The 24,726-nt window shown below is 56.3% G+C and overlaps 1 protein-coding gene across 9 annotated transcripts; it reads right to left on the reverse strand.

Moving 5' to 3' along the window:
• Positions 1-1,054: 1,054 nt before the first annotated feature.
• Positions 1,055-17,319, reverse strand: ZMIZ2 (zinc finger MIZ-type containing 2). Of its 9 annotated transcripts, none has more exons than XM_057732228.1 (21): positions 16,878-17,216; positions 12,137-12,306; positions 10,673-10,807; positions 10,398-10,512; positions 9,898-10,100; positions 9,464-9,656; positions 8,947-9,210; positions 8,659-8,835; positions 7,943-8,020; positions 7,585-7,753; positions 6,814-6,958; positions 6,527-6,737; positions 5,778-5,883; positions 5,418-5,575; positions 4,683-4,750; positions 4,351-4,419; positions 3,833-4,077; positions 3,154-3,323; positions 2,832-3,071; positions 2,475-2,510; positions 1,055-2,086 (listed from the first exon to the last, which is right to left on the reverse strand). In XM_057732228.1, exons 3-21 carry the CDS (start codon positions 10,720-10,722, stop codon positions 1,979-1,981), a joined length of 2,805 nt encoding a protein of 934 aa, XP_057588211.1. In that variant the 5' UTR covers positions 10,723-10,807; positions 12,137-12,306; positions 16,878-17,216; the 3' UTR covers positions 1,055-1,978. The 9 variants fall into 9 exon arrangements, with proteins under 9 accessions (XP_057588211.1, XP_057588212.1, XP_057588213.1 ...); XM_057732229.1 differs by having other exon boundaries at positions 10,673-10,810; XM_057732230.1 differs by lacking the exons at positions 12,137-12,306; positions 16,878-17,216 and adding an exon at positions 17,229-17,319.
• Positions 17,320-24,726: the final 7,407 nt, after the last annotated feature.

The following is a 24,726-nucleotide window of genomic DNA, read 5'->3' on the forward strand; positions in this document are numbered from 1 at the left end:
ACCTTGCTTTCCTTCATTACCGTCGCATGTGTGTGGATCCCACAAAATGTAGATTCGGTGTCATGCTTTATGAGAAAAAAAATGGCATCACATCCTGTGAACGCCCACACCTACTTTCCTCCCACACTGTTTGAGAAGAGGCCACGCGGTGACAGTGGGGCTGGGGTCCCTGCTGGTGCAGCAGTCGCTCCTCAGGCCTTTCCCCACCCTCTGAGGGTGGAGTTGAGTAGCTTGCAGCCTTTAACTCATCCCCATCTCCTGCTCTCTCCCCTCTGCCCAGCACCCAGAATGTCACAGGCCAAGGGTGCAGAGATGCCCGGTGAGACCACACAATGGGACAGCACTCCCTGCTGTGTCTGACACCCCCCCTGAGAGGAGCCCCCCCGCCCCCAGGGGTGGGCTGTGCCGGGCCTGTCCCCGATCCCACCAGCCCATTCATCCTTGGGCTGGGATTCTGGGCAAACCCTGGGGTCTGCCTCTTTGTCCCCTGCAGCACCGGGGGCGCTGTCCCTCCCTAAGCCCTTTCCCACTTCTGTTCCCTCAGCCAGAAAAACTGGAAACAAGGCTGCAGAGGGACAGGAAGGCCCACACCTGGGGTTCCAAAATGTCAGTGGGCAACTTGGAGCCTGCCCACACCGGACACCCCCCCAACTTCCAGTGGGGCAGGTGTCTGGGTGTACCCCGCCTCCCCCACCCCCGGCCTCATAAGCCTTTTCTGCTGGACAGGAAGGCCCTCGGGGCCACTGGGGCACGAGCACACAGATGAGCCGGGGTCCAGCTGGTCAGGCACTCAGTCCTGGCCCCTCCCAAGGCCCTTGGCCCCAGAGCTGGCTCCCTGCCTGAGGCAAGCCCACGCGGTGACGTGGTGGCAGATGTGTCTCCCAGCCCTGGTGACACGTCACAAAACAGCTCTCCAGCCAAAGCCAACTTGGAAAATTCCAGGGACCCGGAACTTTACCACGGGGTGTGAATAGCTGGGCCTGGGCTTAGAACAGGGAGCCCCACCCAGGTGGGGGACGCAGGTGGAGCAGGAAGGACGGACTCACCAGCCCACCACGAGGGAGTCCTTTAATTGAGACAGGCAGATGGGGGACATGACTCAGCCCTGCTCCTACACCGTGGGGGCCCCTCCTCCCCCACCTGGCACGGCCCTAGGCTGGACATGGGAGAAGTGGTTTTAAAAAACACAGCGGGACCAACTCTTCACTTGCACAGAAAAGGGGAACTTGGGGGAGCAGCCTGCTGGAGACTCTGTACACGGAGCGGAGTGCGCGCCCCTCCTCCAGCAGGAGGGAGCTTGCTGCCCCCCAAGCCCTGCACACGGGTGAGGGCAGGAGCCCTCGGGGCCGCTGGCTGCACAGACGGACCAGTCACCCTACGGCTGTTAGTGTTTCTACACTATGTACACGGTTGTGCTTTAGAGCCCCCCACCCCCAGCCGCAGCCTCAGCCTGAAGCCTCAGGTGGGACGAGGGACCCCTCCCCCACCCCCAACACAGCAGGGTGGGCGCGACCAGGCCCCAGGACAGAGTAGCCCCACGCCTCGCTGGCCCAGAGGCAAGGGGTCACTGAAACAGAAAGGTCAACGCCAGACAAGACGCAGGCTGGTGGGAGCAGGCAGGGGTGGCAGGGCCTGGGGCGAGGCTGAGAGATCAGGGGTGGCAGGTGTGCATGAACCAGGCAGGGCTGGACAAGCGGAGATGGGTGCGGATGGGGGCAGGGCAGGGACGAGGGCGGGGCTGGACATCTCATCAAAAACAGTTCTGCAGGTGCAAACTGGGCCAGCGCGCGCCACCGCCCTGGGGTCCCCCTCCCAGCCAGTGCAGGGCCGCCTCCAGCCTCTGGGGCCAGGCGTCAGGGCGGGGCCCGGCCCCAGGTGTAAGCATGGGGAGGGCCGCTGGTGTCAGGTGGGGCTGGGCTGGAGAGGAGGGTGTGTGACTTCTGTGGGCATGTCCCTGCCGGCCAGGTGGTCGACAGGATCAGTTGTTCTCGAAGAGAGAGAGCAGGTCATCGTTGTTGTTTGCGGGGAGGTCAGGTGGGCCCAGGTAGGACAGCAGCTCGTCGGGGTTCGTCAGTTCTGGGAGCAGCTGGGGACAAAGCAAACCCGCCAGCAGCTCTGGCCTCAAGCCCCCCACGGCCCTGCGTGGCCGCCAGGCTACAGCATCCTGGCCGGGTCCCCAGCCCAGCAGGGATGCGGAGCGTCCCCCTCCCCCGACACCGGCTGGCACCGGAGCCTCTCAGTCTGCTCCGCAGAGGGGCTCTTTCTGCAAAAGTCTGCTCTATAACCAGGAATCACTCGTGACAAGATGTCCAAGGACAACACAGGACGCCCAGGACCGTGAGGGGCCCTAATCTGAAAAGGCTGAGTGCAGAAGGTAGGACCCCGCTCCCTGGGACCTTCTGATTTGAGCTCTGCTTTCCACACTTTTCCACGTTGCACTTTGTTTTCACTTAGCACGGTCGAGGGACAGTTACCTGTCTTTCATGCACTGATTCTGGCTCACACACCACCTGTGAGTCAGACAGGTCAAATCAGACTCTAAGGTCGGTGTCATCAACTACAAGCCAGGCCTTCTCAGGGACTCTGCGTGGGCCACAGTGGCACCCAGGTCCCTGGAGCCAGGGGCCTGGACACAATCATCCCACGTTACTCTGGACACCCCACGCTCAGCAACAAGAGAGCTGACATCACCCAACCAGCTCTCCCTGTGTCTGGAAGTCACGGAGGTGTCAGTGTCCTCCCTTCTATGAAGCATGTGGACCCTGGCCCGACAGATACGCCACCCCCAGCCCCGGCTCCAAGTGCTCCCCTGCACGGGGCCCAGTACTCACATCTAGGGCCGGTTCCGGGGCCTCCCCTGTCCCAGACACGGGGGGCCCCATCATGCCTGTGGTAGCACTGAAGGCCAACTCGCTGATGGGACCCGAGCTCACTGGACCTAAGGGCTGCCGGGATGCTGGGGGAGGGTTCGGATGGTGCAGCTGGGGCCCTGGGGGGCCTCCAAGGTTGGGGGCGTGCAGCCCCGGAGGCCCAGGGTTATGGGCTGGGTCCAGGTGACCCGCTGGTGCCATCTGAGGAAGGAGAGAAGAACCTAGTAACATGGCCCAGGGGCTCTCTGAGGGGACAGCTCCTCAGCCCCGACTTGGCACTGACCTGGCCTGGGAGACAGGGAGCAGACTTCTCTGGCGTCAGGAGGCTGCTGGGAATGTCGGATTGATAGGAGACAGGGGGTGGCCCCGGGGTGAACTCAGTAAGGGTCGGGGTGCTGGGCGTGGTGGGCGGGAAGGAGTCAGGGAAGGTCCCGGGTCCCAGGAAGCTGGAACCTGAGAGAGGAGAGCCAGGTCCAGGCGAGGGCAGGGGGCTCACGCCGGTAGAGCACAGGAGGGCACGCTGGCCACCACGTGGGCGGGACTCACTGTGCTCGCCCAGATAACGTCGGATTTTACAGAAACTGCTATTTGGAAAAGGGCATTTCTTCTCATTGCTGCTGGAGGAACAGGCTCAGGACACTGCCAGGAAGCCGCGAGGGGACAGGAACGGGACCCACCACACCCAGACACTTCTACCCCCAGGGTCAGGTGGGCCAGTCCCCGGAAGTGTGCCAGTCCAGACCTTTGTTCCAAACGCCGGGGGGGGGGTGGGTGCAGCCACTGCCGGAGGCCCTGCTGCCCATCCCCACCGGCCCAGCTGAGGCTGTGCCTACACCCTCAAGTCCCCAGCCAGGCCCCCAGGCTCGTGGCCCTCGTAGCAACACGGTCCCAGGTGGCACACCGGTGGGAGAGTGTCATTTGCCCAGGGCCGTCTGCTTCCAGGGCGAGTGCCCTGTACTCACCCTGGCTGGGGTAATCGCTGGGGGCCGGGGCTGAGGGGGGCTGCAGGGGAGCGAAGGGTGCAGCGCCAGGGCCCAGGGCGGCAATCATCTCCATCACGCTGGGCATGAGCACATGGGCGGGGCTCACGGTGCGGCAGCGCTTCAGCACCGGCCCGTCTGGCTCCTCCTTGACATGCACGTCAGGCTTCACGGGCACTGGCTTCCAGCTGCACGTGGGGTCGATGGTGATCTCCTCGTAGTCAGAGCTGGGGGGGGGGACGCGCAGGGCTGGTCACCACCTGTCCTGCTGCCTCTCCTGGCCCTGGGCCATTTTTAGGCAGACCTTCCACTCAAATGCTTGTGGCAACCCAGCACATTCCACGTGCCTGTGGGCTCTGGGCCCAAGTCGGATGTGGACTCCGTTTCTGGCCTGGAGTGGAGCCCGCTCCAGGCCGCGTCAGCACAGGGTGTCTCCCCACCTGTCCCAGGGCTGCCCTCTGTTGACCGCAGACACTGGAGTTAGAGGAAAGGAGACTTACTTCTGAATGTAAATGAGGATGCCCAGCATGTACTGGTCCACCTCCAGGCCCTCCAGCAACGCCGTCTTGCTGTAGAAAAGCAAGGGGATACAGCTCAGAGGGCTGGTCTAACCTCATCCTGGGCATAGCCCTGTCACGTCTCAGCCCCCAGCGTGAGGCGACCCTGCATGAGGACTCTGCCCCAAGCCACCCTGTCCTTCCCAGCCTGTGCGGTGAGCCCCACACCTGGCTTGGGTATTTTTCAGTGCTATTGGAAGGAAATACCTGTTAACAGCCTCTAAGGAAGTGCCACCCGCCCCCAGAGCCATGGGGACCTCCTCTGACACACTTACTTGCACACGGGGCACCTCCAGGTCCCTCGCTCACAGTTGAGCTGTAAATAGGACTCCAGGTCGAAGCACTGCAGAGAAAGGAGGAGACAGTCTCTCACTTTGGGGCCAGGGGCAACCAAACCATGTCCTGTGAGCCAGATATGTGGTTTCAGGAACATGGGGCTTATTTACTACATGTGTGAGAAGGCTCAGCTACCAGGCTTTCACCGCAGCATCATCCTAACAGACCTAAGAGTTGGGATAGCCTATGCAGCCCTCACTGGGAGTGACGTGTGGCCAAAGCAAGAACTGGGCAGCTGTGCTGACAGGGGATGATCTCCGGAACGCGGTGTGGAAGAAAAATGCGGCACAGAGCAATGCTTACCACTGATGTAACCAAAAGGCAGTGGGTGGGGGGATATGTGCATGTACTTGTCTACACGCAAAGCATGTCTGCAGAGACAAAAACTAAGGCTCTGCTCCTGGGGGCAGGGCACGGAGAAACCTGCACCCTGCATCCCGGATGCTGTTTAAAATTGGAGCCCCGAGAATGCAGTAAAATGGCTGTTATACTTAGGATAATATTAGAAGAAACAAAAGCCCAGTCTGAGGGAGAGGCGGCAGGGGAACCAGGCCATCTGCCCACTGGCCGGGCCTGTCCTGTCACCTGCCAGCCGAGGTGCTCAGAGGCCACATCCGCTAAAAACAGTTAAAGGGCAGCAGAAGTTTTGGTAAAGCTCTGCAGTCACCACCCACCTGTATGTGGCGACAGTCATGGCCTCGGGCAGGGAGCTGGATCCTACGGAAGGTGATGGGGCACTTGAGGGACACCTTGATGGCCGTCTGTTCCACCCCGTCCTCTCCGTTGGGCCCAGGGGTGCCTGGGATGGTGCCGCTGCTGAAGTTCCGCTTTACTGACGTCGACAGGGGAAATGGACGTGGGTGAGGGCCGCCACGCAGGACCTGGCCGCTGCTGGCTCAGCACCTCCCAGGGGCATTCCAGGGCTGACCGATGCCCCCTGCCGGAGCCCCCACCCCAGAGAGGACAGCCTTATCTGACTTGGGGCTGTGCCACGTGCAGCAGTGGCCCAAGCAGGGGGTGCAAGGGCCACTCACTCTTGGTGATGCAGTGCTCGGCGGGCAGGAGGCGCTTCTTGAGGAGACCCTGCAGCACCGAGCGGACTGACGGCCGGTGCACCAGCTGCAGCACGAAGAGGTGGGACTGCAACGGGAGGATGTGGTCAGCGGAACGCGGGCCGGGGAGGCGCAGCGCAGGCTTGTCCTCCTCTCACGGCTAATGCACAGGCAGGCCACCTGCTGCCCCTCCCCTTGGAGCCCAGGGGACCACGCCCACGCCCATCTGTAAAGCTGACGGTGTGCCTATACCACTGTCCAACCGCACCCTCTCTGTCGAAGAGAGGCCCCTGAATGCGCCCTGTCTGCAGCATCCACTGTTATCTACGCTGGTCCAAGTGAAAACATCCCAAGCCCGCAGAACTGCTTTGGGGCTGCCCCACCTCTGCTCCTTCCCACCCCGGCTGATCAGTGCTGTGCATCTAAGTGCATCCTGCCTCTTCTAGTCCTGGATCCCGGAGCCTGCTGGAACCCGGGTGACTCCTTAACAAGGATTCAGGGTCAGCTGGGACTCGAGACCCTGTGAGTTTCCCCCAGGAAAGAGGTGGGCTCAGCTAGTTTCTCTTACATAATTAACATGAGCATTAAATCTAGTTACTGAACCTAACTTGAAAGCAGCAAGGGCATTTTTAATTGAGACCCTTTTCTTAAAGGCCCAGGATGGAAAGGAGGAGAGTCAGCCTTTTCCTTTGGCCATGATGCCCCCACCCCGGCCAGCGAAGGGCACTCACGCAGCAGCAGGCCGTGACGGTGATCTGGATGGTGTTGCGGCCTGGCTGGCACACGTGCTTCAGGTAGAGGGGCTTGTGGGAGGTCTTGTTGTCGCCGCGCTCGATGGTGAGGGGCGTGGCGTTCACGCTGACCTGCACTGAGGCCGGCCAGTTGGTGTTCATCTGCCGGTCCTCATGGTGGTAGCACTTGAACTGCAGCTCCAAGTCAGGCCTGCGTGGGGAGGACGGACGCTGAGAGCGAGGGGGCGGCGCGAGGGGCCGCGAGCCGGGGGCGGACACCCACTCACCTCAGCATCAAGGTCTTATAGACGGAGTCGCGGAGCTGGAAGGCGTGGTTGCTCACGGCCAGGTTGTGCTGCAGGCGGAAGGGCTCCAGGACCACCCCGTCCCGCACGGGGAAGGTCAGCCGCAGCTCGTCACAGGGGCCGCTGCCTGGAAGCAACCCATGCCGGTGTGAGCAGGCCACCCGTGGGACGGCTACCAGGCCCGGCGGCCTGCCCCCGCCCCCTCTGCAGGGACTGTGGTGAGAGGAGCCATGGGCCCTCCTCCCCTTCCATGGGGCTGGGGCTTGGGCAGCATTTCTCCTGGGACCCTCGGCTCAGCCTCCACTTCCAGCGGGAAACAGATCCCGCCATTCTGTGCTGCCTCAGTCGCCTGGCCCAGTGACCCGAATCATGACTGGAGAACACGCCCCAACCCAAAAAGGTGGTGCTTCTGGTGCCTTCAGAAGGGGTAGGAGGCAGAAGAGGTGTGAACGGGCCACCTGCCATCACCCTAGTGCTCAAGCTAGGGTTTTAAGACCCCCAACTGCTGCTGCAGTGGTCTCTGGAAAGCAGGAGTTCTTAACCAGGAGGGGGCTTCAGGGCACCCATAAATCCCCTGAGACCATATGCAAAACTTTGTGCACAGGGCTATTTTTCTAGAGAAGAGGAATACCTCGAACGTATTTGCAAAGAGGTCCATTAACAGACAATAAAGGTGAAGACCTCCCGCACGCCGAGTTCCCGCAGGGCTCTCTGGAGCCCTGCCCACCCGTCCCAAGAGCAGACCTCACTCACCGGGTGGCGATGCGTGCAAGCTGCTCACGCTGGGCTTGAGGTCGGGCAGGAAGGGAGACTTGACTTCCTGGCTGGTGGACATGTAGGGGATGCTGCTGCCAGGGGTCATGGGTGGCGTGGGGCTCCCTGGCAGTGGGGAGCTGGGGTAGCCAGGGATGGAACGAGCGGGCTGCGGGGTCAAGCAAACAGTCGAGGTGGAATGGTGTGGGGGTGAAGTTTGTTCTTGGAGCACCCGCCAGGAACAGTCAGACCAGGAATAGGCGTGGGGTCCACGCTTCCTCCTGCCTGGGCGCCCTCTCTCCACGCACCCACCCTGTGAGCCTCCCGCCCGCTTGCCCATCTGCCCGGCCGCCCATACCCCACTCAGGCCGGGCTGGCTGTAGCTGACGCTCCCCCCGTTGAAGCTGGCACCCTGCCCGTTGAACTGCTCTGTGGGCTGCAGGAGAGAAAACCGCACGGGCGAGGGCTGTTGCCTGCCCCTGAGCCAGGCCCCTGGACTTGAGCCTAGGAGAGGGCTGGGGACAGGGAGCCCACTTCACGCACAGGTGTTGGCCTTTTTCTTCTTTATATGCTTATTGTGTTTTTCAAATCTATAGGGAGCACACACTGATTTCATAATTTTAAGAATTACCATGACAGAAAAGAAGCTGACCCCACACATCACAGGGGTTTACAGGGAAGCCACAGAGAGGCTGATAGGACCCAGGTACACAAACCTCCTCTCCCCTGTCCAGAGGCAGCCTTATCACTCAGGCCCCTCCCCTCACAAGCTCCTGACCCCTCTGGCCTGTCCCCTCGATGCACTTCTCTGCAGCAAGCAGAGAAGGACACTCAAGTGGCTTGGGCACCTGCCTGCTGCTCCCTACACCAAATCTCACAGAGGCGCCTTTCAGACCTGGAGCCCCCTTTTGGGAGCTGCCCTACACTGGCCAGGACCCCTGTGAAGCTGCTGGTGCCTTGGTCACCTGATCCCACTCCCCGGCCAGCCCTGGCTGCCTCCGGATCCATCTGCATCCCGCGGTGTTTGGTGCAGGGCCAGCAGGGGCTGCAGAGGCCTGGGAGGAGCGGCCCTACCTTGTAGTGCAGTCCCGCGGGGCTGGAGGTGGGCAGGGACTGGCCCGTGCCCTGCTGCAGGGGCAGCCTGTGCCCGGGGTAGGAAGAGGGGGCAGGCGGCTGCCCGGGGCCAGGTGTGTACTGGGTGGCGCCGGGCGTGTACTGGCCTCCTGGCAGGTACTGCTGCCCGGGATAGACCTGAAGGAGGAAAGAGGCACAAAGCCGAGGAGAAGAGTGGTCAGGAACAGCGGGATCTCTCACACACAATGACTCCGATGGCGCTGGGGGGAGGGAGGTCCGGTTGCTCACCTCGCTGGAGTAGGCTCTCTTGACGCCCTGTCGGGGAAGAGGCTGGGCCTGAGGGGGCCCAGGGTACCCATGCTGGGGTAGGCGCTGCCCTGCATACAGGGGTGCCATGCCCGCTGCCCGGGTGGGGTTCATGCCCATGGGGCTCATGCCAGACGGGCCCATCAGCCCTCCCACGCTGGCAGGATTCATGCTGCTGGGGACGCTGGGCCCCCGGGGACCTCCGTGCTGCAGGAACTGGCTGTTAAAAGACTGTCCGGCCCCCATCTGGGAAGAGAAGAGAAGAACCTTCGAGGCCTTGCCTACCGCTCTGGGCACCAGCCCTGTGCCTGCCCCTCACAGGCGGGCTTCCCCCAGCCTGGGTCCTCTCCCCTCAGCTCCCCACTCCTTTCCCGCCTCATCTTCATCAGCCCCAGCACACGGCCTGTGCGCCCCCAGGTCCTCAACCTGGCTGCCTGAGAAGCCCCTGCCTTCCGGACCAGCACGCACGGGCCACACAGGAGGTGCTGTGGGGCCTCACCGCTCCGTACTGGCTCAGCTCCTGGCTCTGCTTCTCCTGCAGGGCGGCCACAGTGGCCGTGGCGGTGGCCGTGGCAGTGGCGGCGGCAGCAGCCACGGCAGCAGCTGCCGCTGCTTGAGTGAAGTCAGTGGAGGGCCGTGCAGCGTGTGAGGGGAGGCCCAGGCCCCCCGGCACCCCCGGGCCGCCCGCATACCTGTAACAGACAGACGGCTCGGCTCAGGGGCGCTTCCCTGCCATCTCCTGGGGGGCGCGCGGCACCTGTGGGGAGCCCCATTCTTTCCCAGACGCCCCCCTAGCCTGGGAGCCGGCAGGAGCAGCAGAGACACAATGTTCAACCAAGCAGTGCTGCACAGCTCCCAGGTGCCCCCCAAGTTAGAAGCATCACCCCCAGGGGGCTCCTCGCACACCTGCCAGGGGAGGGGGGTCCTGCTTACCCGGTGGTGAAGCCAGGGCCCCCGGGGTAGCCCCCGCGGCCATACACGCCTTGCTGCACGTAGCCCTTACTGGCACCGCCTTCACCAAACGCCTGCTGTCCGAGGCACTGCGGGGAGTTCAGGGCGGAGCTGCCGCCTGCCATGCTGGGCATCATGGAGCTGCCGGGGGGGCTCCCTGCAGGGCCCATGGGGTTCCCCAAAACCTACAAGGAAGCAAGAAGCACTAAAGGAAACCATCCAAACAACTTGCTTCATGCAGTGGTTCTGAAGTGCTGGAGAGGAGAGGCCTGGCAGGTGAGAAGGAGGTGGGGGCAGAGGGGAGAGCTGCTCACGGGTGGGGCTGTGGAGGCCAGGTGAAGACAGGAGGAGAAGATCCCATGCCTCGCGTGGAAGAACTAGTCTCTGAGGACACGGGAGACTCAGGAAACCCTGGCTCCACTTCTCTGAGATCTGAGGCAGGCTCTGGTGCCACTCAGGGTGGGGCCCAGGTGTGGACTCACCTGGCTCTGTGCCGCGTTACCGACTCCCCACACAGTTGTGACCACGGACAACGATCCTGCTGGCTGAGTGGCACTCTGTTGCCAAGGCACCGCCTCGTAAGAGAATGGACCATCACTGCAAGGAGAGGGGCAGGTGGGTAGCCTGGGTCAGGAGGCTGCAGGTGCCGAGAACCCCGCCTGAGTAGAACTGAAGGCTGGGAGCACAGGGGTCCTGCTCCACCACCCACCCGTGTCCTGGGGCCTAAGAGGGGAGGGCAGCAGGAGCCCCCACTCACCCGTGTGGCGTGGGGGGCAGGGCAGGTTTCATGGGGTTCATGGGGTTCATTGGCTTGGGAGCAGCCTAAAGGCCAGGTCTGCGGGTGGCAGGAAGCGGCCCTCACCGGTGCTTACATGGGACTCAGTTGCTCTGGCTGCTGGGACAGGAGGGAAGGAAGTCAGTGGAGATGCAGCTGGGAGACCCCCATCAGCACCAGGCCCCATCCTACCTCTTCTCCAACTGGTGGAGGGTAGGGCAGGGTGAGACCAGGACCCGGGGGCCCACTCAGAGGGGTCAGGACAGCCTGGCATCAGCCCTACCCTGCACTGCCCACCCTCGAGACCTCTGCCCTCCCCACCCCCCATACCCAGCCTGGAAGCTAGCATTAACCCTTTCTGGCCAGGCCCTGCCACCCGGAGCCCCTGGAATGGCTCTGGAAGCAGACTTTCTGATCCCACAAACTTTCCACCGTCCCCCTCCCCCACACGAAGGCCTGGATATCCATAAAAGCCAGGGAACACCAGGACCTGATTGCCAGAATCCCCCCTCCACCACACACAAGGCCCTGGGGTGGAGGGGCCTCTGGGTGCCAGGGGCCCGCAAGGTCGGCTATCCTGCAGCCTGGGTGGGGGGAGGGGTGTGAGGAACACCTGCTGGAACCAGATGTGGGGCCAGTAGCCCATCCCTGGCTGGCACCCCCCCACCCCAGGGCTTCTCCCCAGGGCAGCAGAAGGGCAACATGTGCTTACGCCCTCATTCTGAGGCCAAAGGGACTGCCTGGCAGTGACGTGGGCACGGGGGCCAGGCAGGCAGACCCGACCCCCACAGGTTGCAGTGACACACATGGTGAGCTCCCGACGAGGCAGGGATGCACACACAGCACACTGGACGGAGGGTTGGTGGGCACCCAAGAGACATGGCAAGAGGCCAATGGGGACACAGCAGCCGTGGCCAGCGGACACTCGTGGAACCTGTGTGCCAATGCTGGGATGCGGGCTGCTTCCTCCCACCATGAGGGGCCGCCTCTCTCCCACTCAGGATCTCAGCAAACCAGAGAGGCAGTGGCTGGCTTCGCCTCCAGGCTGCCAATGCCTTCCCACACTCCCACAAGCAAACCCTTCACCAACCAGACCTAGGGCCCTTGCTGGCACCCCCAGGGCCACTTCCCATGCGCACCTCCACCCAGCCTGACTGCAGAGGCACACTGGCGATGGTTCTCAGGGGGCCTCTGGGGAGGCCCCCCTCTGTCTTCTTTGTGTCAAGGTTCCATCCTAGGGCACCACGGCCTTCTAGGGGCCGCAAGGCCTCACACACACAGACATACCACCTGGGGCAAGCTAACTCCCCGGGGTTCCATCCCACCACCTCAGCACTCACAGTGCCTCCTGCTGGCTCCAGCACCCACCCAATCCCAAGGCTCACATTCCTGAGTGCTGACCAGGACCCCACAGACAGGAAAGCCCAAGGGAGGCAGGATGCTCACCACGCCGTCTGCAAGTACGGTCCTGATGGCACACGGGGGAAGAGTCCCTCCCCAGGGCCCCAGCGCAGGTAAGGGGTACAGCAGGGGCTGGGACTTGTGCCCAAGGCCTCCCACAGAGCACTGGGGTAAGTGGTTGCCAGAGGGGTCCCAGAACTGCAGCAGAGCCAAGGCTGTGGGGAAAGTGACCGGTTAGACGAGAGGAGCAGGGAGGCAGCTGGCGTGCTTGCCCGCCTCACACCTGGCTCTGTTCCCCTTCCCCACACCCCTCCCAGAGGAGTCAGGCCCCAGACCACGTGCCAACCAGGAAGCAGAGGCCCAAAGAGCAAGGGGTTGTGGCTCCAGAAGGCTCAGGGGCCCCTGGACTCAAGCTTCAGAGCCAGAATCACCCGGCCAGGGGAGGTGATGGTGCAGTGGGGGATTGGGCGGGGGCTGCCAACAGCCAGAAACTCGCCCTAGACCTAACAACGTGCAGCGTTTTCAGGACTTAGAATATAGGTGGGCTACTCTAGACTCTGGTGTTGACAGAGATAGAAACATAGGTCAATGGGACAAAATACAGAACCCTAGACAGACCCGTACAAATACACCCAACTGACAAAGGTTTTGACAAAGGTGCAAAAAGTATGCAAAAAGTATTTCAACAAACAGTGCTGGAGCAAAAGACAAAAACAAATTGAAACAAAAAAACCCTACACTTCACATCTTATACAGAAATTACTCGAAGTGGGTCATAGATTTAAATGTACAGCACAAACCATAAGAACTTACTTAGATTTGACACAAAAGCATGATCCATAATAGGGAAAATCGAAAACTTTCATTCTGTGAAAGACCCTACTAAGAGGATGAGGGACAAGCTACAGACTGGAGGAAATACCTGCAAGCCACGTATCTGACAAAGGACCAGTATCTAGAATGTATAAAGAATTCTCAAAACACGGAAGTTAAAAAAAGTTAGAAAACAGGCAAAAGACGTGAAGAGACATTTCACCAAAGAGGATGTACAGATGGCAAATAAGCCCATGACAAGATGTTCAACATCACTGACCATCAGAGAAATGCAAATTAAAACCACGCTGAGGGACTTCCCTGATGGTGCAGTGGTTAAGAATCTGCCTGTCAATGCAGGTGACACGGGTTTGATCCCTGGTCCAGGAAGATCCCACATGCCATGGAGCAACTAAGCCTGTGTGCCATAACTATTGAGCCTGCACTCTAGAGCCCATGTGCCACAACTACTGAAGCCTGCGCGCCTAGAGCCCGTGCTCCACAACAAAGAAGCCACCGCACTGAGAAGCCTGGGCACTGCAACAAAGAGTAGCCCCCGCTTGTCTCTACTAGAGAAAGCCTGTGTGCAGCAACGAAGACCCAACGCAGCCAGTAAATAAATAAATTTATTTAAAAAAACAGAAACAAAAAAACCCACCGAGGTATCACTACACAACATCATAATGGCTAAAATAAAAAACAGGGATACCACGAAATGCTGGCTAGGAGAAACTAGATCTCTCATGCATGGTTGGTGGGAATATAAAATGGTACAGCAACTCTGAAAAATGATTCGGTAGTTTCTTATAAATCTAAGCATGCAGCTACTATACAACACAGCAGCTGCACTCCTGAACATTTACCTCAGAGAAGTGTAAACTTATGTTCACGGAAAAATCTGCACGTGAATGTTTACAGCAGCTTTATTCCTAATAGCCAAAGAATAGAAATCCAGATGTCCTTCAATTGTGAAGAGTTAACCAACTGGGAGCCTGGAGGCATAAAAAGGAAGAGCTACTGACACAGGCACCAACCTGCAGGAATCTCCAGAGAATCGTGCTGTGTGGAAACAGCCAGTCCCCAAAGGTTACACACTATGTGGTTCCCTTTATATAACATACTTGAAATGACGAAATTATAGAAATGGAGAGCTCACTGGTGGTTGCCAGGGGTTAAATGTGAGGAGGAGGGAAGCCAGTGGGACTATAAGAAGGCGGGGGTGGAAGTATTTGTATCTCAACTGTATTGATGGAGTTAGTTCCCTCTTGTGATGTTGTGCTACAGTTTTGCAAGATGTTGCTACTAGGGAAACCAAGTAAAGGACACAGAGCTCTCTGTGTCATTTCTTATAACTGCTTATGAATCTGTAATTCTCTCCAAATAAAAATTTACTTAATGTACAACCACCACCAGCTCTCTCTCCCCACAGAGATGCCCAGGGCAAGCCTTTCCCACCCCAAAGCTGGCTGGATTGGCCCACTCTGCTGTCCCAGAAGCAGAGGATACGGAAGAGTAGGAGGAAGATGGGAAGACAGCCCCCCTGGCCCAAATCAGAGTCTCCACACAGGTGGTGTTCGTTCACAACTGCAGCTTCTACAACTCTGGCACACCAGAATCTGGGACTGCTCAGCAACTCTGAGTTCAGAGGGTAGGGTGGGGCCTAAGACCTGCATTTCTAACAAGTTTGCAGGTGCTGCCGCTGCTGGTACTGGGACCACAGTCTGACAGTCCCGGAGAGCTGGGGAGGAGGCAGACAGGCAGGTGCAGGGCGGGGGGCCCCTGTGGAGGCTGCTGGTCTGGGGCCCAGGGCAGCTTCCTACACCACGTGAGTCTGGGGAATTCCACCCCCATGACTTCTCTGCTGTGGACAAGACCACAGACATTTCCAGTTCCCCCCACCGAGCTTACTGAGCGGGGGCAGTGACTTCCTGACTTCCTGCCAAGCTCCTGAACCAAGTCTGGTCTCTTCCCTGAGAAGCCCCACACTCTCCAGGTCAGGAACCCCATGACCCTCTGCTCCTGACAAAGGGAGAGGCAGGCTGTGAGTGCAGACCCTCCTCCCCACTCCTGGCCTCAGAGGCAGAGTTAAGAAAGAGCCTGGGCGTATGCAGGGCCAGTGCCAGCTTCCCGTGGCTGCCTGCCGGCTGGGGGCTCTCCCTGTACACCAACACTTGCTAGAAGCCAGGACCTCGGCAGAACGCCCTGGTGTGAGGTCAGTCTAGAAGGCCACAGGGCTTTCTGAGGGTCAGATCACATCTTCCTCCAGTAATAGAGCTACAGACAGCTCACTACCCGGACCCCTCTTCCCCAGGACCTCAGAGTATCTGGACCACAGTCTCCTAAGGCAGACGTTAACACGGATCAACCCTCTTCTACCTCTACTCCATGCCCCCTGCCTAGTCACCCAGGAGCAGCACGCCCCATGACAAGCCATCCGACCCCAGGAGGGAAGCGCCAATCCACAGACACAGAGCAGGGACTCGCTGCCTCCCGCAGCAGCAGGGAACCCACAGTTCCTACGGTTCCAGTGACGGGCCCCAACCAGAGGAACACTGGAGTCAAACAGGCTCAGAGAAGGGAGAATGACAGCTCCAGATTCACAGGAGGACGCAAAAGTGTGGGCTCACGTGCTCAAGTGGCTGAAGTTCTGCCCCTTTACTTGGGAGACCACACACTGACTGGCTTAAGTGTTAAGAGTTCATCCAAAATGCCAGGAATAAGCATTTCTGAATAGCCCAGGCGTGGGACATTTCAGAGAATGGCTGAAGAGTTGCACTGCTCTGGGCCTCAGTTTACAACCTGTAAAATGGGTACATGGTGGCCACTCTGGGGCTGAGGAGAGGGGAGGACACATGACCACATTTAAGTTATTAGCTCCAGCTCTTATCCTGGACCCAAGCAGTAGTGAACACTCCATGGGGAGGCCTGGCTGCCCTTGGCCACCAATCCAATGACCAGGAGTCCTCCCTAGGCATATTCTCCCAGTCCTTCACCAGCTGCTCTGAATCTGTCATTCACTATCTCACCTTTCTCTTCCCAGCCGGGAACCACCCTCTGGGTGTGACAAGTCCCCAAGGCCATTACTCACTGGGTGAGGTTGAGATTCCTTCACTTATCCTGTTACCTCTCTCAAGCTGCTTCAAGGGAAGCCCTCTGGTTCTAGTATGACAGGATTTGGTGGGTGAGTCTGTGTTCACCCTATCAACTGTCTTACAGATCGAGTCACATGTTCTGTGTATGTCCCTGTGAAATCTTCCGAGATAATACAAATGACTTAAAGACATCATCACGGATATTCTGCAACTATCAGAAGAGAGTATGGGGAGCAAGATGTAGGCGAGCAGGTCAAGGAGAGGTGGGGAAGGTCCGGAGGAGCAGGGCAGGGGGAGCAGGGGAGCGGGATGAGGTGGGGACAGGGCAGCGGGGAGCAGACCGGGAGGCCACGGCAAGACAGCCCAGGGATGCAGGACACCCTCCCGCCTAAGCTTCAAAATATCCTGCTGGGAAAAGGGTATCCTCACCAAAGGCAAGGCTGGGGGCTGAAAGGTCAGAGTCGCCAGCCCCAGAGCATACCTCCGCGGGTCTCACATCCGCGTGCCGGCGGCGCGCACGGCCCAGAGGGGCCCGAAAGGTGAGCCTTCAGGCCACAGCGCGGAGGGGAGGCACAGGGGCCACCCTGGGCGAGGGCCCGAGTCAGCCTCCTGCCCAGACCCCTCGGGCGCTCGGCCGGATTCCGGCCAGCCCCAACAAAGGCTCAGGTGAAGGGTCGCCTCGGCGCGCACGGGGCCAGTCGGCCCGAGACCACGACGCACGCGCGGCAGGTGCGGCAGGTGGGCGGCAGGGCCCGCTCCAGCCCCTCCGGGGCCCCGCCGAGGCGCTGCAGCGTCGGGCCCGGGGACGCCGCACCTGCCGCCGCCCGCACCTGCCGCACCTGCCTCCCCCGCCGCCCGCACCTGTCCGGCGGCCCGCTCACCTCCGTGCAGCCCGGCCCGGCCCCTCGACGCCGCGGCCCCTGGTCCGCGCCGCTCCATGCGCTCAGCCCGCCCTCAGCGCCGCCCGCCGCGCCGGGGCCGCAGCCGCCCGCGCCATCGCGCCGCCGCCCGCTCCGAGGGCACAATGGAGCCGCCGCGCCGTTCATGCATATGCATGACGCCGCGCGCCGGCCCCGCCCCCAGGCCAGAGCAGTGGAGCCCCGAGCCGGCGCTCAGGCGCGGGTGGCCGCGGGCCTGAGCAGGCCAGGGCGGAGGGCCGGGCGGGGGCGGGGCGGGGCGGGGAGGGAGGGAGGGCCGGCTGGGGGCGACCTGCGCTCTCGCCCCCTCCACACCTTTCCAAATGCGGCGTCTGCGGAGTCACCGGCGCTTCCTCTCCACTCTCGGCCGGGGCGGTGCGGAGGAGAGGGTGCTTGGAAGAGGGCGGGTCCAGGAGGAGGAGGGGTGGAACCGGGAGGGAGGGGCGGGGCCTTGGAGGGGCGGGGCCTGCGGAGGTGACTGGGTGTCAGCGGGCCACTTTTGGGAAGGGTCTTGTAGGAAAAACCACGCGGAATCGAGCGAGCCACTTTCCTCGCTGTTCTTCCCTCTTCCCAGGGGGCGGCCCTGTTGAAACATTCTTAAAGTCACTCTTGAGCTCTAGCCAAATGAAGCAACGTCTCTGATCAGTTGGCATCTTCCTATGCTATTATCAGCCTTTAAGTTATTCTCGACTATTTTCTACCCTGATTTTAGGAAGACCACATTCTCCCGATTACCCACAATTTTTTATTGTGGTAAAATATAATAAGAAAGTTTACCATCTTAACCAGTTTTAAGGGTACAATGGCATCTCCTAAAACAGACATTCTGTACTCATCAAACAATAATTTCCCATCCCCCTCCCACCCACCATTCTACTTTTTGTCTCTGAATCTGACTACTTTAGGGAGCTGATAGAAGTGGAATCATACAGTATTTCCGTTTGTGACTGACATGTTCTGAAGGTTCATCCATGTTGCAGCTTGCATAATTTCCTTCCTTTTTAAGGCTAAATAGTATTTCATTGTGTGTGTATACCACATTTTGTTTATCCATTCCTCTATCGATGGATGCCTCACAATTAACTTTTAATATGGCTGAAATTTCTTCCCCGAAGGCTATCTGAACCCTGTGCTCTGTATCTTTTGAGAACTATTACTTCATCGAACAAATATGGTGGGCCTGCTGTGTGCCAGGCACTGGACTGGATTCTGCACACCCCAGTGACCACGATAGTAAGTCCTCTCTGCCCCCACTAGAAGGGACAAAAAGAAGGAAATGGCTCACCAGATAACAATGTGTCCATCAGGGTGAGAGTTAGGAAGAAAAATAAAGCAAGACCAGAGGGTGGGGAATGCTGGGAAATTCTCTGGAGAGATGGCCCTGAGAAGAGACCTGCATGAAGGGGGAGGCAGGCACATGGAACCTGACTCTCTTCTGCCTGCAGGAAGCTGTGAGTTTGAGGGCGTTGCAGCAGGTTCCTGGAAGAGGCCAGAAGTGGCCACACAAGGATCCCCGAATTTGAGCACTGCAGGCAGCTCTGTTACCTCCCCAGGGCAACCCCTGCCCCAGTGCCCCAGGAGCTGCTGTTTGGTGCCCACTCCCTTCTGGATAGTGTTTTCATCTTCGACTGCATGGATTTTAGAAGAGTCTCCCTTAGGGGACTTCCCTGGGGTCCAGTGGTTAAGACTCTGCACTTTCGCTGCAGGGGGGCACAGGTTGAATCCCTGATGGGGAAAGTAAGATCCTGCAAGCCATGCAGCCAAAAAAATGAGAGAGGGAGAGAGACAGTCTCCCTTATTTACTGAATCTGTTGTTAGAAGAGAAATGCCCCCAGGTCTTTAAGTGTTAATAGCCACAGGATTTCCAGACCCCATACCAACTGGCCACTCTCCTTCAGATACATGACAGTTAGACAGTATGCTTTAAAAATGTGACACCGAGAAGGGAACACAGTATTCTAAATGTGGCGTACCTAGCACAGCATCGGGGGCTTCTGTGGGTCTACTCTCTCCTGCAATTAATGTGGCCTAAACCTGAATTTGGTTTTTAACCAAGGCCTTCAGTTATTATGAGTGGCTGTTAAGCACACAGAGTTTGATCTGTTCTCAGCTTGCAAAACTAACTTTAAAAAAAATTTAATTAATCAATTTACTTTTGGCTGTGTTGGGTCTTCATTGCTGCGCGAGGGCTTTCTCTAGTTGCAGTGAGCCGGGGCTACTCTTTGTTGCTGTGCGCGGGCTTCTCATTGCGGTGGCTTCTCTTGTTGTGGAGCATGGGCTCTAGGTGCACAGGCTTCAGTAGTTGTGGCACATGGGCTCAGTAATTGTGGCTTGTGGGCTCTAGAGCGCAGGCTCAGTAGCTGTGGCATATGGGCTTAGTTGCCCCATGGCATGTGGGATCTTCCCAGACCGGGGCTTGAACCTGTGTCCTCTGCATTGGCAGGTGGATTCTTAACCACTGGGCCACCAAAGTCCCTCAAAACTAACTTCTAAAAGAAAAAACTGCTCCTTTTTTTGGCAACATATTCTAATTGTAGAAAACACAGAAAAATGTTCATAACAAATAAAAACCTTCCACCGTCCAAATGTTGAGAGATAATCCCTATTATTTTGGTCTGTTTCCTCTCCGATGGCTCTCTCTGTGTATCTTTATGGTTCGGAGATTATAGCCTTTATGTGATTTTGCATTCTTGTTTTTTCACTCTATTAACACAAACATTTCCCTTCTCATTAACACTATCTGTGATCCTCAGAAAATAAACGCTGAAAAGATTTATATACAAGGATGTTTGCTGTGGCATAATCTATGACATTGAAAAATTAGACACAAGCTGTATTCATTCATTCAACAAACTTTTGTTGAGCTTCTATTATTTGCCAGACATGGTTCTCAGTACTGGAAATATGGCAGCAAGTAAAACAGAAAAAAATCCCACCATCTTGGAGCCTTCGTTAGTAAGCTGATAGTTCAGTTCTCTTAGGTAATAGTTCAGTAGAACACCCTCACAGGCTGGAATTTATGCAGCATAATTTTTGAAGAATATTGGTATGAGAAGAAATTCACAATTTGCGAAGTGAAAAATAGGATACAAAGTTGTATGATGATAGTTGATTAAAAAAACATTTATGGAGCTGTCTTCCACATGCCACTATTCATTATGAATAGAGAAAGGTACCTTTACAATAAAGACATGGGTCAGACACCACCTTAAACAAATGACCCAGTCAGCATCACCAAGCGTGGGACCAGCTGACATCCTGTGCCCTTGATGTGATACTCAGTGTTAAAAGGATGCCAAAAACTCCATTTGGAAGTTCCAGCAAGAAAGGTTCAATCTGAATCGAATCATGAGAAAACCACCAGTTAAATCCATGCAGGAGTCAGCCTCCAGAATTGACCTGGACTCTTAGGAAATGTCAGGTCTGGAGAAACGATCTAGGCCAGAGGATGTTGTTGAACCCAAGTTCTTGTGGCTGACGCACAGTGAGGCCAAACAGAAATGTCAGAGTTTGGAGCAGAGAAAGGTCTATTGCAAAAACGATGTAAGGCGTACTAATAAGAAAAAAAATACCAAATGGTACACTCTAAATATATGCAGTTTATTGTCTGTTAACTGTATCTCAATAAAAGTTCTTTAAAAAAAGCATGTAAGGCGAGTTTTTATAGGCAAAATTTGGGGGGAGGGCTGCAGGGTATGTGATTTTCTTGATTGGTTAGTGGTGAGGTAGCAGGGTGGTGTTCTAGGAATCTGAAACATCAGCCTGAGGCAGGAGTTAGATGGGCTCCAGTCTAGGCATTTACAACTGGCCTCCTGTTTACATTTCTTGGGGTGAGAACAAGATGGACTTCAGGCTGGACACTTACCACTGGCCCCCTGTTCGCATTTCCTGAGACAGGAGGTAGGTGGGCTCCAGGTTAGATAGTTACAACCAGCCTCCTGTGTGCACTTTGACATAGAAATTACAACAGAAAACAAGGTAAATAGCCAGGCTTTGACTCCTGAGGACACCTTAAGATAACAGTTATGGCAGGGACAGAGAGGGGCTAAACCCTATTTGAGTGAAGGATCAAGAGATTACATATCCCTCTTTGGGGCAAGGGAGACACTACACGTACGCAGAAAGTCTACTTGGGGGTCAAAAGTCAGGTGATGCCAGACCATAATGAGTCTTGCTTCTTTCCTCCCAGATACCTTTGCGATGAAATCCATCTTGGCTGAGGGGTGCATACACACCTAGGGGAGGGTCCTGAGACACATTAGCCAGGGGGGCAAAACAAGACAATTGGCCAGAGGAAAGACAAAAACCTAGAAAACTGCCCCCTTATAAAGGATTTATTTATTTATTTATTTATTTATAATTAATTAATTTATTTATTTATTTTATTGGCTGTGTTGGGTCTTCGTTGCTGTACATGGGCTTTCTCTAGTTGCGGCGAACAGGGGCTATTCTTCCTTGTGGTGCGTGAGCTTCTCATTGAGGTGGCCTCTCTTGTTGCAGAGCACAGGCTCCAGGTGCACGGGCTTCAGTAGTTGAGGCACATGAGCTCAATAGTTGTGGCTCACAGGCTCCAGAGTGCAGGCTCAATAGTTGTGGCACACAGGCTTATTTGCTCCACGGCATGTGGGATCTTCCTGGGGCAGGGATCAAACCCGTGTCCCCTGCATTGGCAGGCAGATTCTTACCCACTGCGCCACCTAAGAAGTCCTTTATAAAGGACTTAAACTTCTCAGAGGCGTAACTCTTGAGACTCTCTCGCAGAGTGTGTCCATGCGTCTTTCCACAGGCACTCTGCTTTTCTAAGAAACGTCTTACTTTTCTCTCTACCTTCCGCATCCTTGTCCAAGTTCTTTCTTGTCAAGGTAGGCACAGACTGGGGATTTAGGCCCTAGCTGCTGGCCTTTGTGGTCTAGCGGTTAGGACTCCTGGTCAGGGAACTAAGGTCTTGTTTCCAGCTACTGTTCACTGCTGCTGCTTACTGCAAGCCACCGCTCACTGATGCATGTGTCTGAAATCAAGACTTCTGGTTGCAGCCAGCCTGGGGTCCACGTGCTTGTGCTCAGCCTGAAGTTACCACCTTCCAGCAGGGTGGGAGCCCCAGCTCCTGTAGAAGAGCTCAGAGATTTGTACCCGATTGCTTGGCACATCCCCCCAGGAGGAGCCAGGACCCTGCCCCAGGGCTGCACTAGTCTTTCTTGACGCCTTTCCTTTATTTCTGCATTCCCTCCCTCCCCTAATTAGTAACTATTTGAATCTGCCCTTTGGAACTCAGGGAAGTTCTAGGAGGCTGAGCCTTTTTCCTGCAAATAAGAAGCAGGGGACACACAAAGGCTTTTGTACCCAAGAGGAACCCCCAGGGTCCTGTTCTGTTTCAAGGAGACCAGAAAGAAAGTAAATGCAATGCCATGATCCTTGATTGGACTCTGGATGGAGGAAAAAGACATTATTGGGACACTTGGGGAAATTTGAATAAGGGCCAGAGATGAGATAATAGCATTGAATGGATGTGAAATTTCCCGAGTGTGATGGTTGCATTATGGGCTTGGGAAAATGGCCTTGTTCTTAGGAGAATGTCAAGGAGAAGTTTTTAAGGTGAGGGGTCATGGGGTCAGCAACTAAAGCTCGCATGATTAAACCAAAACAACTAAGTGTGTGTAAATAGAAATAAAGAAATGTGGCAAAGTGTTAGTTGGGAAATCTAAAAAAGTATTTTCAAAGGCATTAAAAAATGATAGGAAGGAATGCACCAAATTGTGAATAAGGATGCACGCATTTATTTGTAGACTTGGTAAAAACTATTCAAAATTCTTTAAAATACTCTTGATGACTGCCTACTTAATTTTATAGGTGTATCATGACTTTCCTGTAGGCAATAGGAAACTGAAGCCAATCGAGCAGGGAGGAGTGCCAATATCGTGCTGTGAGAATTCTGACTCAAAACAGATATTGTTTTGAGGGGGGACCACAGCCAGGAGCTACTGTCAGACTTGCCAGGTAAGCAGATAGGTTAAAGGCGTCTCAGAGAATGAGAACAAGGCATGGCTTTCTAGACAGAAGAGAAGCCATTTTGGCCTAAGCCATTTTGTGATCTAAGCCTGGCCACAGTGTGTGCCCTTGAACAGGTCTCCGTAAGTAAAGATCTTAAGGGCAGTGAGGGAATGCAGGAGCAAGGGAAAAGCAGTCAAGAAATAATAGTTCCCGGATGAAACAGAGTCCTAGTTCCTCCTCAAGGAATATATATGTTGGGCTGCACCCCACAGGCCTGCAAGACCTGTACTCGCTCAGCTTCAAGACCAAAGAAAGAGCCAGGAGTCAGCAACAGAGTCATCAATGGTTTAATGGATGGGGGAGCTTACAGGTCTGAAGCAAGGTCTTGGAATGACTCCCCACCAGGTGTGCAGGACATGGAGGAAGTATTTGCTCTGGCAGTGGGAGGGGCAGAAGAGGTTGCCCTTTATAGGGGGAATGATGAGTCAGATTGGCTCATCAGTTACCAGGGAAACCAGCAGAGGGGCAATGCCTTTCACCACCCCTTTGATAAGAACAGTCATTCGCTGAGGCCTGGGGCAAGTATGTAGAAAGGTCAGTCATGTGAGCAGGTGTAGGTGAAGCAGGCACTGGTTGAGCAGGGGATGGACAGAGAGCAAGAGAACAGCCATCTTGAGTGGCCTGACCATACATTGTGTCTCCCTGAACAGCAAAATTAGGGAAGTTTTTTTGTTTTTGTTTTAATAGTTATTTGTTTGTTCATTTATTTATTTAGTTTTGGCTGCGTTGGGTCTTTGCTTCTGCACACAGGCTTTCTCTCTAGTTGCAGTGAGCGGGGGCTACTCTTCATTGTGGTGTGTGGGCTTCTCATCGTGGTGGCTTCTCTTGTTGTGGAGCATGGGCTTCTAGGCGCGATGGCTTCAGTAATTGTGGTACACAGGCTCAGTAGTTGTGGTGCTCGGGTTTAGTTGCTCTGTGGCATGTGGGATCCTCCCAGAGCAGGGATTGAACCCATGTGCCCTGCATTGGCAGGTGAATTCTTAACTACCGCACCACCAGTGACGTCCCTAGGGAAGTTTTAAGCTAAGAGTACATGCATATTCATGAAGGGGGTTGGGCAGTGGACAGAGACCAAGCTTTACTTGATTGAAATCATGAGGTTCAGAGAAGGTCAACATCACTTTCATCATCATTAACTTTAGGTTCCAGTTGATCTAGTGGTTGAGCTCCCGAGGGGGGCTTAAATTCTGCAAAACAGCTCAAGAAAGTGCTTCAGGCCAGTCTTTACCAAAGAAAGGAATTGGGAGTCTGGATAACAAGCGATTTGTTATCTTGCTATTGTTATTTCTCTAGCCTAATAACAGTTTGATCTTTTTTTTCCCTTAAGATCATTATTACTGAGACCTGTTTAAGGGCAAGCACTGTGGCCAGGCTTAAATCACAAAATGGCTAACATCAAAAATGGGTTCTCTTATGTCAAGAAAGCCACGTCTGATTCTTTTTCTCTGGGACCCCCTATCTTATCTACTTATAGTACCCCCTTCTTGTCCTTGGACATAACTCTATGCACTGGGCAGAATGGTGGCCCCCAAAGACATGTCCACATCCTCGTCCCTATGAATATCACCTCATATGGCAAAAGGTATGAGTAGGTTGTAAGAGGAGGAGTTTATCCTGCGTCATCCAGGTGGGCCCTGAAAGCAACAGAGAGAGGCCGGGGGAGTTTAGAGACAGACATAGACAGCAATGTGACCACAGAACTGAGACTGGAGTCATGAGGCCACCAGCCTGGGAAGCTGAGAATGCATGGGAAGATCCTGCCGTA

This window comes from Hippopotamus amphibius, chromosome 4, assembly GCF_030028045.1.
Source record: "Hippopotamus amphibius kiboko isolate mHipAmp2 chromosome 4, mHipAmp2.hap2, whole genome shotgun sequence".
Lineage (NCBI taxonomy): Eukaryota > Metazoa > Chordata > Mammalia > Artiodactyla > Hippopotamidae > Hippopotamus > Hippopotamus amphibius.

What these genes read in the sequence shown, in the direction of transcription:
- ZMIZ2 (XM_057732230.1), bottom strand. Translation starts at nt 10,722, where the DNA reads ATGAACCCCATGAACCCCATGAAACCTGCCCTGCCCCCCACGCCACAC. An exon ending in AGAGAGCCTACTCCAGCGAG is followed by an intron (nt 8,836 to 8,946) that starts GTGAGCAACCGG and finishes TTCCTCCTTCAG; the next exon opens with GTCTATCCCGGGCAGCAGTA. An exon ending in GCCAGCCCGGCCTGAGTGGG is followed by an intron (nt 7,754 to 7,942) that starts GTATGGGCGGCC and finishes TTGACCCCGCAG; the next exon opens with CCCGCTCGTTCCATCCCTGG.